Genomic DNA, 11,615 nt, shown 5'->3' on the forward strand with positions numbered 1-11,615 from the left:
CCGGTGAGGGTTGGTAGTTTGAGTGCTTACACTTCAGAGAAGTTTTAAGATAAACAGAGAGTTTGAAGGAACTCCAGAAGTTACAAAACCTACGCTTCGGCGAGCCGGAACGGAAGTACCCGGTAGGAGCGAGGAGGAGCCGGAAGTTAAGGCGGGGAGGGGGTGGGGGTGGAGGGAAAAGCAAGCCAGGAGGTGCTGCTGCCGCTTCTAGTAGTTTCCAGGCGCTGCCGGGCGGCTGGGACCGAGCGGTCCTGAGGCTGTGGCTGCGGCTGCTTGGGAGCTGGTAGCGGTGCGATAAGTGAGCTGATGGCCAAGTGGGGTGAGGGAGACCCACGCTGGATCGTGGAGGAGCGGGCGGACGCCACCAACGTCAACAACTGGCACTGGTAAGTGCCAGCAAGACAGGCCGCAGGAGCACTGTTACCAGACTAGGGTTTGGGGTTGCCTGGAACCTTGGCGTGTACAGATCTGGGGCCCAAAGAGCCCTGCCCTGGGGTTAGGCGTGGGTCCTTCCTGTAGCAGGGGTCCTCTCCATCCCCCGCCACCATCGCGGGGTTGGGGCGAGGGGTTCGACATAGACTGCTGAGTCCCAAAGGAGGGATTTCAGAGCGAATAGAACAGAACGCCCTAGTTGCTGCATCCAGGCTGAGCCCGGAGATACTTCCTACACGTGGCCGGCCGCAGGCGTCCTTGAGCTCCAAACCCCTGCCGATTGTGTTGGGAGACTGCTGGTGAGGTCTCGCACCCCAGCCGCGGTAGTTACTATTTTGTGGGTTACAGTGAGAGTAAAAGTCATAGGGGACTGCTACCTCAGTCCAGCGGGAGAAGCTTTGGAACGTGATCTGCAGGGCGTTTGGAGCTGCGGGATGCTGAACGCGATGCAGCCTCTCACCCGGAACTGTTAAGTTCTGTTGTAACTTCAGGTTGCCGAGCAGTCGTGATTTTACAGCCTATCCCTTCTCAGAAGCTTTCTTATCTTGATGAAATCGCGTAGAATGTAGTGTTGTTTGGAGCGCAACTGAACTTCACTTAAACTGATTTTTGTTTTACTTAATTGCGGCTTCATTTGCTTGCAACGCTTTAATAGAAGGGCAAAGAATTGTTTTCCGCTCTCATTTTTCTCACCCCGACTCCTTAACACAGTACTGACCTGATTTTTCTTGCCGACTCTTGCCGACTGTCTAGAGGGCATAGAATGTTTGGGGTATTGAAAGCAGCTGAATAAGATGGGCTAGAACGCTGCTAATGAGGTTAGCATTATTGGTTTTTGTTTTGTTTTACTGGGGCTCTTAGCAAGTTGCTTGCTGTCTTTTGAAATCCTGGCTTCAGCAGTACGGTCACAGCTTGCCTCTTGGCCAGGTGGGGGCGCCGTGTTAATAATCAAGGGTCATCCTACTAAGACTGGAAAGAACAACTTAACCCTAGTTTGTATAGCACCTGCCTTTGCCGACAACTCACTCACCCATTGGCTTCCCCAAATGGCCTGTTTGTGGACATGCTAGGGTAGAATTTAGAGGATTTATTGTCGTTATTGTTCTTTTCTGCAAAACTTCCCTTAGTTTTGCATTTCCTTGCTTGGTGATTTGTGCTGTCCCCTTGACTGCTAGCCCTTAGCTTCCCTTCTGTCTTGCAGGACAGAAAGGGATGCCTCAAATTGGTCCACAGAAAAGCTGAAAACTCTGTTCCTGGCAGTTCGAGTAGAAAATGAGGAGGGAAAGTGTGAGGTGACGGAAGTGAACAAGCTTGATGGAGAAGCATCCATTAACAACCGGAAAGGCAAACTGATCTTCTTTTATGAGTGGACCATCAAACTAAACTGGACAGGTAAGGATCAGTCAGGCCGTCAGAGTTGAGGTTAGCTCCATTTCCTACACTTGCTGGAGAGGTGGCTTTGAGCAGTGACAAACTCTTAAAGGGAGGAGACAGTGCTGCTTTGGAGGAAGGCACTATTGGGTGCTACTCTGTGACACCAAATGCATTTATTTCCTCTCTGGGTTTCATTGGCTCCCACGGGTGAAGTGTGTGTTAGGATTCATAAAGTGACAGATCCCTGGGCTAGTTAATGTTTGTCTTATGAATGATTTAAAGAGGGAGTGGGCTTATTGTTTTTCTTTTAGCTTCAATCACTCCAACTCCAGTGTGAATCTTAACATGTTAGGCCACTGTACTCTTGTAGCTCATAAGTAAATATTACTTGGGACTGTTTTACCATCTTCTAATTTAATCTCCTTTCTATAATACCCTTAGAAAAAAGTTGAGGCTGTGTGGAATATTTTCCCAGTGAATAGTAAAGAGGATGAGTAAATAGATCTGTCTGTGATTTTTTTTTTTTTTTTCAAAGTATATCTAAAATATCAAGGCCTGGAAGGACTATAACTTGTCCAGTCTCCTTTTTATAGAGCATACTGAGAAACTGAGGCCCAGAGAGCTAGTCAGTTTTGTCATAGTTGATTTGTGTTCCTAAAAGTTAGTTCACTATGCAGCAGTCATTCAGTAAGAAGCCATGAAGTTTATAGAAAGGATAGAATTAGAAATACAGAACTTGATGGGCAGTGGTGGTGCACACACCTTTAATTCCAGCACTTAGGATGCAGAGGTAGGTGGATCTCAGAGTTTGAGGCCAGTCTGGTCTATAGAGAGAATCAGGGCTACACAGAAACCCTGTCTCGAAAAAAGAAAAAGCAATACAATATCTAGCAGATGTGGTGATCCATGCAGCTGGGAAGCTGAGGTAAAAAGGGGGTGTGAGTCCTAGAGGGAAAGGGACATTTTTAAATAAATAAATAAATAAAATAATAATAAATAATAATAATAATAATAAATTGGTGTGGAGAGACTGGGGTTCGGTTCCCAGCACCCATGACCTGCAATGCACGGCCACCTATAATTCCCACTCAAAGCGATCTGGTGCCTATGGCCTCTGAGGGCACTTGCATACATGTGCACAGATACATTCGCACAGACACACAATTAAAAAAAATATAGAAACTAAGAATTGATAGCAGAATTTTATGCATATGATGAGTATGATATACATGCATACTGTTATGATTGAAATTCCTTGTGTTTGTGGGTATCAGGGATTGCAGCTTGAGGGCTCTTGTGAGATCATAGAAGAGAGGTCTTCTGATGCAGGATCATCACGCCAATGGTACATTACCTGACAGGTGTTTTGAGAGACGAGCTTTTGTTTATTTCTTTGCATCTCTTCACCTGGGTCTATTTTTCTGTGTCCACTTCATAATCAAGTTATTCCCTATCGTATCGGTCACATGGGATAAATACTTACGTCTAGAACGGGTATTCTAATAGAACTGATGTTAATGGCTACCCGGACAGGCTCTGGGAGAACTGACCTGCTGCCCAATATGTGTAGCTCCTAATGCCTTGCTGTAAAAACAAACCTATCTCTCCAATAATGGGGTGAGAAAAGGCATTGGGGTACTGTTGATTTCTTCTGGAATGTGGCATTCTCTGAAAATAGAGGGGTAGCTTAGAATAAGGGTTAAAAGAAGCCTAAGTGGATGGTGTTCTGATAAGAACTTCCCTGCAGAGGAGGCTAATGGAATTGCATTTCTTTTTCTTTTTTTTTTTTGGACAGGTACCTCTAAGTCAGGAGTGCAATACAAAGGACATGTGGAAATCCCCAATTTGTCTGATGAAAACAGTGTGGATGAAGTGGAGGTTTGTTTCCCAACTCCTTGTCTGAGTCTTCCCTGTCTGTAGTCTCAGATGAGAAAGGCAGTCCATCCCTTGCCGTTAATAGTTCAGGCCAAGCCCAGTCTACAGATGAGCTTCTAGCTATGTGATGCCTTTGGAAACTTCCAGAGCAACTTATGCATATTCCATATCTTTGCTTTAGCTAGGGAAATGGGCTAAGGTTAGCCATCTCTGCCCTGGCAGAGAGGAGTTGAGAAGGAATATTTGGGGACTGTACAAAGGTGGCAGCTCTACACCTTTTCTTCAGAAATGTCAGACATTTGATTGCTCAGCCCCCGCTTTCATGATGGTGTCCCTTAAATCATTTATCGCCTACTTTTGATCTCTCACTCAGATTAGTGTGAGCCTTGCCAAAGATGAGCCTGACACAAATCTCGTGGCCTTAATGAAGGACGAAGGGGTGAAACTTCTAAGAGAAGCAGTGGGGATTTACATCAGCACCCTCAAGACAGGTATCCCTTTAGAGCTCTGTGCCGAGGAGGCTGTCTTCCACCGCCAGGCCCTGACTGAGGGCCTGGACTGCCCTCCCCAGGCAGATGGGTAATGATGGTGGGGAGGTGATGTTGTTCTGAAAGCTGTGAGGTAGAGGAGAATCTTGAACTGTGTTGACTAATAGCACTGACTGTTAAGCTCTTGAGATGTGCCTAACCTGCCGGGCATTGGTAGGGCACGTCTTTAAACCAGCACTTGGGAGGCGGAGGTAGGTGGATCTCAGTGAGTTCAAGGCCAGCCAGGACTACACAGAGAAACCCTGTCTTGAAAAATGAAAAGAAAAGAAAGAAGGATGAGAGAAAGAAAGAAAAGCGACTAACCCAAGTGAGATGTTAATATGGCTACTGGACATTTTAAATTACATTTGAAACTCACACATTCCATCAGACAGTTCTGTTGGAGAGTAATCCTGGACTGTTACTGGTCCTCCTTCAGTTGACTTGATTAGAGCCAAAGGTTATTTATTGGGGGGTTCCGCCTTTACCACATCCTTCCAATCTTGGTGTTGGAATTTATATCATGATCAGCCTTGAAGTTGATCCTTTTCAGTAATTTCCAAGACTCTGGAGTTGTGACTAGTGAGTCTCTTGTATAGGGACTAAAGACATTGTAATGTTTCCATTTTCATCAGGGGTTTAAGTTTTCTAAGATAATGCTGCTGTTTTCTCTACACTTAGATAACCTGTTGGGCATAAACTGAAGATAGAGATGAGAGAAGACAGGCTTTTCTGTAATTCTGGTTATGACACTGCGTTTATCTCGTGTCCTGGGTCGGCTACTAAGAAATTCATATGGATTTTGTCTTTCCAGAGTTCACTCAGGGCATGATCTTGCCCACAATGAATGGAGAGTCTGTAGACCCAGTGGGTCAGCCAGCTCTAAAAGCTGAGGTGTGCAAGGTAAGTGGTATCTGCAGGTGATGGGGTAAGCCATCTGCAGAGGGGGATGAGTGGCCGCCTCCATGTGCCACATCAGCTCTTCTGTGTCCCTGACCCCAAAGCCAGAACAGCTTTTTTAGGAACTGTAGATTGTAGTTTTCTATCAGTGTCTAACCTGGTACAGTTTCATTCTTACAGATTTATTTTTTATTTCTGTATTTTTATCTATATGTTCAAGTGCCCTTGAAGGCCAGAAAGGGGTGTCAAATCTTTTTAAACTGGAGCTGCAGGCAGTTGTGAGCCACCTAGTGTACATGCTAAGAATGGAAGCTAAGACCTTTGCAATGGGAGCAAGTGTTCTTAACCACTGAGCCATCTCTCCGATCCCCTAACCTGTTCTTTATTGGTTGATGGTGGACCCCTACGGCAGGGAGAAGCCGTCGGGGACATCAGAGTGTGACTTTTGCTTGCACTTAGGACCAGTCAGCTGCTCTTAGCATCATTTCTAGCTGGGGAGTTGGCAGTTCATTCTTTGTTATGGATCTCATCCAGGATTAAGTTGCTAACTTTATCCATCAGGAAACTGATTCATCTCATTCTGCTTGTGGAGCAAGTGCATGTTTTATCTAGAGCTAAATCCCGGTAGTTCCGACTCTGCTCTTGGTTTAGAGCCCTGCAGCCTTTTGTCAACAAACACAGAGAAGAGCACGCCAGAAAGCTGCATCCAGCTTACTTGCTTGCTTTTTCTCCTTTCCCCTCATTTCCCTTTTTTCTTTCTTTTCCTTCCGTTCTTTTCTTACACTGGAAGTGAATCCCGGGACCTTGTGTGTGGAGTATCCCTCCTGCTGCTGAGCTCAGCTCCCCGATCCAGTTATTTCAGGATGGTTCTTGATTGAGATTTACACTGAGCTCTGAAGTGCCTAACATTGACTCATCCTTGGTCTGTTACAAAAGGACTTGTACTTCCTAGGGACTGGAGAGATGGCTCAGCAGTTCAGGGAATCAGGCTCAGCAGCTCCCAGGGAATCTAGTGATCTCTGTAGGTAGCACATGTGACATACAGTCACACCCATGCACACTTTTTTTTAAGGTCCTAGAATGGAAGTCTCCGGTAAGGAAGCTTCTGGATGAGTTCTCCCATGAGTAAAGCATGTGCATACACAAATTCCCTTTAACCTCTTTGAGTAATTAGCACTGGAGGTGCAGGCTTCAAAGAGAGTGTCTGCAGCTGTGTTGATTGAGATTTCACCAACTCTAAAGGGACCCTTTCACCCCTTTCTTAGGCGAAGTCTGCTCCTTCAAAAAGCCAGGCCAAACCTGTTGGTGTCAAAATCCCCACTTGTAAAATCTCCCTTAGAGAGACCTTCCTGACGTCCCCAGAGGAGCTCTATAGAGTGTTTACCACCCAGGAGGTAAGTGAGCTTGCCATCACCACACGCACACACACACACACACACCACCACCACCCCTCTCCTGGGGCCCTCAGCATGCAGGAGTCTGCTGATTTGGGGAATTGTAAGGCCTCTTGACACCAGCAGGGGTGGGCTGAGGGCATTTTCACACGCACATTTTTTCCTAAGTGTACCAGTTGGGGCCATGTCAACAGGACCCAGTGCGTTCTTGTTAGAAGAGTGGGGAGGGGAGGAGTAGGAGAGGAGCTCCGTGATACACAGTACTTGTGTACAAGGCCCCAAGTTGAATCTCTGGCACTGGGAGGAAGGAAGACAAAGAAAGAAAAAGTATGTACCTGAAGTAATAATATCATGGATTCAGAATCTTCCTGAGGCCCCAGCCTAGTCTGTAGAGGATCAGAAAGAGGAAGACAAAACATCTTCAGGGGCAGATTGAAATCTCCAGGGAGGAGTTGAGCTGGCGGGTACCCACGGCCTATTGAGAGCCATGCGTCTCCCAATTCCTGCTTCTCTGCAGCTGGTTCAGGCCTTTACCCATGCTCCTGCGGCCTTAGAAGCAGACAAAGGAGGGAAGTTTCACATGGTCGATGGCAACGTCACAGGAGAATTTACTGATCTGGTGAGTAATTCCTGCCTCTCTCCAGGTTGTCATCCTCATTAGTTAGATAAGTGGTGTTTCTCGATCTTTACGGGTAAGGACCTCCATGATACTTCTCAAAACAGTACTGTAATTTGCATTTTCTTGCATGTATCACAGTCATACCGAGGCAGGTGGCTTGCCTAGCTGGGGTTGGGTGCACTGTGGTGCCTCACTAGACTGTGCTCCTTCATCATTGCAGGTCCCTGAGAAACACATTGCTATGAAGTGGAGGTTTAAGTCATGGCCAGAGGGTGAGTAATGATGCTGACATCATCCCCAAACACTGCTATTTCCTGGTTTAACCTGTCCGGGAACTCTGGACCTGAAAACCCCCTTCCCATAGGGCACTTTGCAGCCATCACCTTGACCTTCATTGACAAGAACGGAGAGACGGAGGTGTGCATGGAAGGCCGTGGCATCCCTGCTCCTGAGGAAGAGCGGACGCGGCAAGGCTGGCAGCGGTACTACTTTGAGGGCATCAAACAGACCTTTGGCTATGGTGCTCGCTTGTTTTAGGGCCAGCAGCAGGGGTTCCAGCCTGTTTGACACTTCAGTCCAGCCTGCTCATGATGGGCTTGAGATTCACAGGATTGCACCATCCCACTGCTAACTTGGGGCTGGGGCCCCTCCCTTCCACATATACCTTGGGTTTGTGCATGTTTTCTGCTGGGTGGGCTCTGAGGGTGATTTCTCTTTTATGTGTACATACGCTAACTAAATAAACAGAATTTTAAAAGCATGCATTTCTCATAATCTGTGTTAACTGGGAGTCTGGTATTGAGTTCCTTGAAGGTTTTGAGCAAATACAAGGGATTGAAGGAAGGTTCCACTCTGCAAAGAGAGCTGGGCACTGTAGTATACTCCTGTAATCCCAGGACTCAGGAGGTAGAAAAAGAATTAGGAGTTCAAGGATATCCATGGCTACATAAGGGGTTCAAAGATAACCTGGGCTTTATTAACCCTATCTCAAAAAAGTTGGGCTGGAGAAGTGCCTCAGTGATTTAAGAATACTGGGTACTCTTGCAGAGAACCTGGGTTCAAGCCCCAGCACTCACATGGCAACTCAGAACCATTTGTCACTCCAGTTCTGATGCCCTGCCTCTCTGGCCTCTGCATGTGGTTTCCATAGAAATTAATGAGCCCCCGCTTTGTTTGTTTGTTTTGTTTTTTTGAGACAGGGTTTCTCTGTATTGCTTTGGAGACTGTTCTGGAACTAGCTCTGTAGATAGGCTGACCTCTAACTCAGAGATCTGTCTGCCTCTGCCTCCTGAGTGCTGGGATTAAAGGTGTGCACCACCACTGCCTGGCTAATGAGCCCTTTCTAATATAATACAACAAACCAGAGCCCTGCCTCCTCTTTCTCTCAGTTTCAGAATAGATGAAAATGTGAAGAGATGATTAGTAAAACCCAACCCACCAGTGTGCCTGTCGGGTGACATGCTTCATAGTCCCAGTTACTGCTGTGTCTCTAGTAACATTTCAGTTAAACTGTGATCCCAAGATGCCTGTGGTGAAAAGTAAAACCATCAACCTGTTTTAAATGGCGAATATTCCACTTCCTAGCCAACAAGGCAAATGTCCTTGTTCATAAAATGGGTCTAACAGTTACCTTGTGATCCAATGAAAGGTACATGGCGGGGCATGATAGAGGACAGCTCTAATTGTAGCTCCCAGGAGGCAGGGGCAGAAGAATCAATCACCACAAGCTCAGGGTCTCACTGATCTCTGTCAGGTCTACCTAGAGAGGAAGTACTTAAGGTTAACCTGAGCTAGCTACAGAAGGGATTCTGTTTTTTAAAAACTAAGTAAATAAGGGTGCACTTGGCAACATCCAGTGACTACTGACTTCTGGACTCACAACCAACTTCAGGTATTTTCCCTTAGATTAAAATGGATAATATTAGCTGGATGATGTGGCACATACCTGTAATTGCAGCATCAGCACTGGGGGGGGGGGGGGCGGCCAAAGGCATGTGACATCTGTGAGTTTGAGGCCAGCCTGGTCTACAGAGTGAGTTCCAGGAAGTCAGGGCCACACAATGAAATTCTGTCTCAAAAAAAAAAAAAAGATCCCCCAAAAAACTGACACTATTTATACTGGTTTTTTCGAATTGTAACTCCCAGAACAACAGGTTTCCATTGCTAGGGGTCACCTAGGGGAACCTGTTCAATACAGAATCTCAGACTATACCTTCTTAAGTGTAGATGTGTGCTCCACACATTTGCATTTCCATTTCCGTGTCTTAGATCGCTCTAGGGTCAGGGCTGCATTTTTAGGAGCACTTGAAACGTAAAATAATCTACCTGTAATAGAGGAAGCAAGATGCTTCCGGTCTCTGGAAAGCTTTGGACCACCTACATCTGTGCTGCTGGCTCTTTTCCACTTGGTCTGTCTTGCCTAGCCTAGGGGCCTGCATGAAGCAAACCAGAGACCAAAGAGGGAACAAAACCACCTCGGCAGCCGGGGCTACACAGTGGCAGTATTCACGGTTTGTATTGCTGGGCACACAGCTGGCTGAGTCGGAAAGGTGAATGGCATGAGGCAGAGCCGAAGAGGAAGGGCCTTCTCTGATTTCAAGGCCTCCCGGGTCAGATGCTAGTCACCCCTAAACCACCCCTTTTAGAGGTCCAGTGACCCCGCCATTGGCGCTTGTCTCCTGCACAGGTGTTCCATAAGCCTGTAGCCACCTGTACAGGATCTCTTTCTCCTTTGCGAAGCTTGAATAAACACTTCATAGCTGATTGACTACTCTCCCCGCGAGCCTCCCAACAACCTCTCATTTCTTTAGTTTCTCTCACCTGGGGCTCAATTTAGCAAGGCATTTAGAGCCCAATAAACAACCACTGGGTATTGATTAGATTTTGATGATGTTTAAGTGCCAAGATAAAAATTCTACTGGAAAGGAGCTGAACTGACGGTGCCTATGGAGAGAAAGAAGTTGGGATGCTTCTGCTTTAAAGAGTTTCTGCTAAAACATAATTAAAATGAGCAGAAGGTGGCAGACCATGCCTGTAGCCCCTGCTATGCAGAGGGTGGAGGATCACTTGAGCTAGGGAGCTGGAGGCCAGCCTGGGCAAGAGGGGAAAGACCCCAGTCTGAAACAAATAATAGAGTCCTGTGCCGTGTGTGTTTGTTACTGGAGCCTGATTCCAGGGTTTCATGCATGCTGGGCAGGTTCTCTACTACTCAGCAACATCCCCAACATCTATTGTTTTGGTTTTTGGGGGGGGCTGAGTCTCAGTAAGTATCCCAAGATGCTCTTCCTGCTCCCCTTTCCCGCTGAGCCTCCTCCCAGCATTTCCAGGTCCTGCAGAAGGACCATGGCGAGGGGTCTTCTCAGGACAGACATATCCTGCCCGCCAGCCCCTTCAGGCTCTTAAATGACTAACAGAAGTAAAGTCTACCTACTCCATGGTGGACTTGCCCTTGGTCCCCAAGGGGAGAATTTTAGTAGAACATAATATCTCTACCTCCTGACTCCATTCAAGCTGGCAGACAGTTGGTAAGTTACTTTGATGTGTAGACAGGGAGATAATTTAAAATTCATAAAACCTAGCTGGGCGGTGGTAGCACAAGGCAGAGGCAGGTGGATCACAGTGAGTTCAAGGACAGTCTGGTCTACAGAGTGAGTTCCAGGACAGCCAGGGTTACACAGAGAAACCCTGTCTCAAAAAAAAAAAAAAAAAAAAAAAAAAAAACCAGGTCAAATAAACAACACTGGGCAGTAGTGGTGCATGCCTCTAATCCCCGCACTTGGGATGTAGAAGCAGACAAATCTCTGTGAGTCTGAGGCCAGTACAAGTTCCAGGACAAGCTCTAAAACCATACAAACCCTGTCCAAAAACCCAAACCAAACAAAACATAAAACACCTCATCACCCTCCTGTCTTAGCCTCCCAAGGACTAGCATTATAGGCCCGCACTGAACTCCTTAGGTAACAAAAAGGGAGTGAACCTGGCTCCTACCTGATGACCTGAGATGCTCTGCTCCAACCCATTAATTTTCTATTTGCACGAGAACAGATTTAGACTGTTGTCTGGACCCAGACTAAGATAAACCATGCCATAACTCTGCCCTTCCCCCAAACACCAGGGAAGACTGTGGGGTACTGCAGCTAAGGGGAAGTACAGGAGGACTTCTCACTTCAGGCGGGTTCCCTTCCAAGCCCATCACTTCCCTGGAGAGCAAAGGCAGTTTTCCTGTGCATCACAGACTTGGAGTTCTGTGCCTCTGGGTCTAGCCAGCTCCTAGCCAGGCTCGAAGGTGGCCCTCTCTGGGGGTGAACAGGGATAAGGAATGGCTTGCATCTAGTCCCTGCTTTCAGGAAGCCCCAAGGGCAGCTGCTTTAGGAAAAGGAAAGAAGTTGACTTGGTGATCACAAGTCTAGCCAAGGGGAGCTTGACCTGGATGATAAGCAAGGGCCTCTGCACACTCCATTCTGGCAGGCCCCAAACCCTTTATCAAACAGTGTC

The 11,615-nt window shown here is 46.9% G+C and overlaps 1 protein-coding gene across 1 annotated transcript; it reads left to right on the top strand.

Moving 5' to 3' along the window:
- The first annotated feature begins 145 nt into the window (after positions 1-145).
- On the top strand, positions 146-7,881 carry Ahsa1 (activator of HSP90 ATPase activity 1). Its single transcript, XM_051196110.1, has 9 exons — positions 146-386; positions 1,634-1,824; positions 3,602-3,684; positions 4,055-4,172; positions 5,023-5,111; positions 6,374-6,502; positions 7,020-7,121; positions 7,342-7,393; positions 7,486-7,881. Exons 1-9 carry the CDS (start codon positions 307-309, stop codon positions 7,656-7,658), a joined length of 1,017 nt encoding a protein of 338 aa, XP_051052067.1. The 5' UTR covers positions 146-306; the 3' UTR covers positions 7,659-7,881.
- The last annotated feature ends 3,734 nt before the right edge of the window (positions 7,882-11,615 follow it).

The sequence above is a fragment of the Phodopus roborovskii genome, unplaced genomic scaffold (genome assembly GCF_943737965.1).
Source record: "Phodopus roborovskii unplaced genomic scaffold, PHOROB, whole genome shotgun sequence".
In the NCBI taxonomy this organism is placed as follows: Eukaryota; Metazoa; Chordata; class Mammalia; order Rodentia; family Cricetidae; genus Phodopus; species Phodopus roborovskii.